This window comes from Brassica napus, chromosome A10 (assembly GCF_020379485.1).
Source record: "Brassica napus cultivar Da-Ae chromosome A10, Da-Ae, whole genome shotgun sequence".
NCBI lineage: Eukaryota > Viridiplantae > Streptophyta > Magnoliopsida > Brassicales > Brassicaceae > Brassica > Brassica napus.
In genome coordinates, this window is record NC_063443.1 from 8,238,735 (window position 1) to 8,243,385 (window position 4,651).

At 30.6% G+C, this 4,651-nt stretch overlaps 1 protein-coding gene across 1 annotated transcript; it reads right to left on the reverse strand.

Annotated features, from left to right (window-relative positions):
- Positions 1-1,903, reverse strand: LOC111213952 (membrane-associated kinase regulator 5). The gene is made up of 3 exons (XM_022715797.2): positions 623-1,903; positions 464-535; positions 1-364 (listed from the first exon to the last, which is right to left on the reverse strand). The coding sequence occupies exons 1-3, from the start codon at positions 1,365-1,367 to the stop codon at positions 264-266; spliced, it is 918 nt and encodes a 305-aa protein (XP_022571518.2). The 5' UTR covers positions 1,368-1,903; the 3' UTR covers positions 1-263.
- Between the last annotated feature and the right edge of the window lie 2,748 nt (positions 1,904-4,651).

Consider the following 4,651-nt stretch of genomic DNA (forward strand, 5'->3'; position numbering starts at 1 on the left):
TGTAATAAATAAATATTTGCCATATTTTTTAAAATTTCTAGGTGTCAGGATTCACATAATGATCCATCACAATACAAAGGCAAAAGAAAGAGCCATCACTAATCTGAGACTCTGCTGATCCTGCAACAAGATTTGTCTGTTTTGCCATCATCATCACCATTCACCACTTCAAACTACGTTTTTTTACAATAATTTTTAAAAGACTAAATTTCCTCCGATGGACCGATCTAATTTTCTTTTTCTTTCTTATGACAAAATTAAAGCTAATCGCTAATCTTCTCCCTCTGTTCCTTGATTGAAGTCAGACTATCGATTGATTTCTCCGACATTGAATCGCTTGACATTCTTGAAAACAAATACGAATCTATAAAAAAAAAAACATAAGTAGATCTTTTTAATTAGCAAATTTTCATAATTAACCTTTACCTAAATAAAATCATCCATATACAAACTCATAATTTACCTTCAGAAGACGAAGTACTGAGCTTCTCTTGTGAGGAAGATTCACTAGTAGATCGGGACAACATAGAAGATTCTGAAATCAAAGAGACACCAATTAAAATTCACCAAAAACCCAAATCAAATAGTTGATAATACAGAGGAAAAGACTATTCGTGCATACCTCTCGACCCGTGAAACGATTTCTTGCAGTGGAGAATCGCACTTTGAATCCCATCTTGTTGCACTTGTAAAGACTCGTCGAGTCTCTTCACCGGAGACATGGCTCCGACAGTCGCAGACGCCGACCGGCTCTTCCCAAGTTGTCTCCTCACACTTCGAGTAATATTACTCCTCTGTTTCTCTCTCGCCGCCGGTGAAGACGCCGGAGAAGTGGACACACTGTTGATGCTCTGTTTTTTCGTTGTTTTATTGTACAATGGCTTGATGAGATCAAAGAATCTCTTTGAGGAGGAAGGAACAGAGGAAGCAGAGTCTTCACACCTCGTTGTCTCGTCTTCGAATCTGAACCTTACGTTGAGGCTTCTGCTGTTGGGTTCTTTCTTCTCCGTCGTCGTTGACTTCTTGAAGGAGAAAGCACGGAGCTTTTCACTGGGTTGTAGGAGAGTGATTGGAGATTGAGGTTTCGAGGTGGTTTCGACGAAAGGGAGGACTTTGCTTTTGGAGACAGGGAACGTGTTCTGTTTTTCTTCTGTTTCTTCAGGAATTTTGTTTTTCTTTAAGGAGAAGTCGGAGAGAGAGATCTCGAGCTCGAAGAAAGAATCGTCTTCTTCGCAGAGATCAACTTCGGAGTCTCCCAATGCGGTAGAGGATTCGACGGCGGATTCTGAGATTCTGATTTCACGGCGGGGTTTATTGCCGTTGGTGTTATTGGTTAGCCAAAATTTCACAAAGCTAAGAGCATCCATTTAGAGAGAGAAAGTTAAAGGAGAGGGAGAGGAAGAGAGAGAGAGAGTAAAGGAGAGGGAGAGAAAGAGAGTATGAGGGTTGCCTTTGTCAACGGGAAAGGCTGGCTAAGTGAGGTTTTAAAGGAAGAAGAAAGAGAAGGTGAGCTTTTCGAAATGGTTTTTTTTTATCTTTTTATATTTTTTTGTAAAGGAAGATAAGAAGATAAATGAAAATGGCATTTGAGATGAAAAAGAATTAAAAACAGATTATTGTTTGTATTAATTGGCTTTCTCGCTACTTTTTATTACCGCTCCTTTCTTTTCTCTTTTGTTTTTCTCTTTTTTTTTCCTTTTTACTTTTGCTTTATTTTTTTCACGCCAGGGGCTAAACATTTGTTCTAGAAAAATTTACCTTCTGAGGCACTTTTTGAGTTTGCTATTACATTTCAAGCCACTTTGCACTTGAGACATACATTATAGTGTATGAAAGACATTAATATTCTCCAACTAAAGACAAAACTATCTATCGTTCAATTGAGTTACTAAAACAACACGTGGGCCATCTCTTTTTTTCTTCCCACTTTATCAATTCGAAAATTAAAATAAACAAAAAAAGAATCCAGATTTTTTGTTATTGACTTCACAAAACGACCATCTATTTTTTTGCATCTACAATTAAATATACCTTGTCCACGAAACTTTGTCCATGGAACCTTGTCCATGAAACTTTATACACAAAATGTTTTCTTTTATCAAACTTCTTGTACACAAAACAAACTTTATTCACCAAAATTGTAAGTTTAAGGAAAAGCAGAAAATATATAAATTGAAGAAAAAAAATGTTTGATATGAACTCGTCCACATGAAAATAAGATGAAAGAAGTTCAATGTGGATGGATTCATTGTGTATGGAAGCATCGTGGATGAGAGCTTTGTGGACAACTATTACAGATGAAAGTATCGTGGATGGTTGTGTTGTTTATGGTTTTATCATAAATGATTTGTTTCTCCGGAACCTGAAATTAGATCGTTGTATACACAGACCATGTCCACACATGCGTTGTCAACACCTTCCCTTGTGGACAGTCACATTGCGCATGCATCTCCTCAACCATGCTCTATTGTGTATGATAGCAGTGCTCATCCACAACCTGTATGACAATATATCCCTATGTAATATATTAACAGAACGTATACTAGTTTAGTTTCTATATCCACAAACTTGAATTAGCATTCTTTTAATATGTGTACATGTTAACGTCCACATCCACACGTTACAATCATTGTGTATAGATTTTAAAATATTACAAAAAAACATATCAAAGTGGATATCAAATTATAGAGAATAAAAAAACATAATTTATCATATCAATAAATTAGTTATATATACCTTTAATTTTTAAAATATACAAAACAAAACATTAAGATGTATACTAAATAATAATAATAATTAAAAGTCATTTTTGGAAACACAATTTCTCTCTCTTGAAAACAAATCGATTTCCTTCTCCTTTCATTAAGGGCATTATTGTCTGAAATTTAACTTCAACCAAGAAAAAGTGCCTCTAATGTGGAATGTGCCTTTGAATGTAAGGCAAATTCAGAATGTGACCTATAGTGTAATCAACTCTTTGTTCTATCTATTGTCTTCCTTTATTTATCGCTAAACCGCTTTTTAGTAAGATAACAATATTAACATCTCAAACAAAAAAAAATCGTATTTGAAAAAAAAAAACAAATGAAACATATACAAAGAGCCTACAATATTATAGTATGGACAGCAATATAGTAAACCGAATTCATTTCATCTTCAAGAGTGAAAAAAGATGCCTCAATCATGTTCTGCATCAAGGTCCTTGGATGGTGAAAACCTAGATTGTGGCTCTAGATCAATGGAAAACCGAGGCCAAATCTAGACTTTCTATACAAAATTCTCTTTTGGATCCAACTCGTAGATATTCAAAAACAGGGTACTACTCAGCAGTGGAAAGGAAGCACTCCACCCTTAGTCAGAACTCAACTAACACACCCACGACTGGCTAAAAGAAGTACAGAATTTGTCTACTTCTCCGAAGCTATATTCATCTCATGCAAAAAACAGGCGGTAAAAAATACAATGGCACATTTGGGTAGAGTCGTATTGAAGAGAATACATAACAAATTTTTATTTTTAAATATTGTTGGAGTGTCTGACGGAATTGTCAATAGTTTTATCAAGTTTACGATTAATGTTGAAACATCCAAATATAATCCCTTATATATTAATTAAAAAATATTATAATATTTGAAATGGTCACATATCATTACTACAATGATTCTTAGAATATTTAGAGAAATAAATTAATCCTTCTAAATATATATTATATTTTTATTAAATTAACTATCAAATTGATTAATAGTATACAAAAAATATTCTTCATTCTTTTTTTTTAAAATCAAAGCTATGTAATTACCTTTTTTTTTTGTAACACATGTAATTACCTAATATAATTAACATATATATGACAATTAATGATTTTGAATAATTAAGATTTGATAATAAGTTTTTGTCTCCTCCATAATTTATATTTAATTTTTATATTATTAAAAGAAATTAAACACTCAATTAATTATATAATTAAAATCTATTTTTTTCTTAAATGTTATATTCTGAATTTTTTTAAACGACTATAAATTACTAAAATTGTTAAAAACAATCTCACATTTAAGATTTGTGAGCAATGGTTTAACTTTTTTTTTTGTAACAAAATACAAATGATCATAAAATCATATGAATATGAATTCTCATTTAATAGATATTCATATTAAAATAAATAAATAAATAAATATTTATATCATTAAATTAAACTATATACCATATAAAAATTACATAAATATGTTAATTTAGAAATTTGCATTGAAAAATATTGAGACCTTAATATTTTAATTTCACAATTTTTGCATTAAAATTTAAAAAACGATTATAAATTACTAAAACTATTAAAAATCTCACATTGAAATTTTATGATTAATTTTTTAAACATTTTGTTACAACAAATATACAAATTTAAATAAAATCATATGAGTATAAAACCTTAATTAATAAAAAATCTTAGTAAAATATAATGTATATCTATGTTATTATCATTTAAATTTAATTGTATAATATATAAACAGAAAATTATTGTTTTGATTTATTTACCAATAAAAATTATTGTAAATAAACAAGAGTGATTGTTTTGATTTATGTGTTTACTTTAATTTAGTTATTCGATTCTCAATTATTCAATATATTTATTATTTGAAAATGTGTAAATGAAGAAAAG

Coding starts and splice junctions, on each gene's coding strand:
- LOC111213952 (XM_022715797.2), bottom strand. CDS start 1,367: ATGGATGCTCTTAGCTTTGTGAAATTTTGGCTAACCAATAACACCAAC. Junction 536..622: donor ATCGTTTCACGGGTCGAGAG/GTATGCACGAAT, acceptor CTTTGATTTCAG/AATCTTCTATGTTGTCCCGA. Junction 365..463: donor CAGTACTTCGTCTTCTGAAG/GTAAATTATGAG, acceptor TTTTTTTTATAG/ATTCGTATTTGTTTTCAAGA.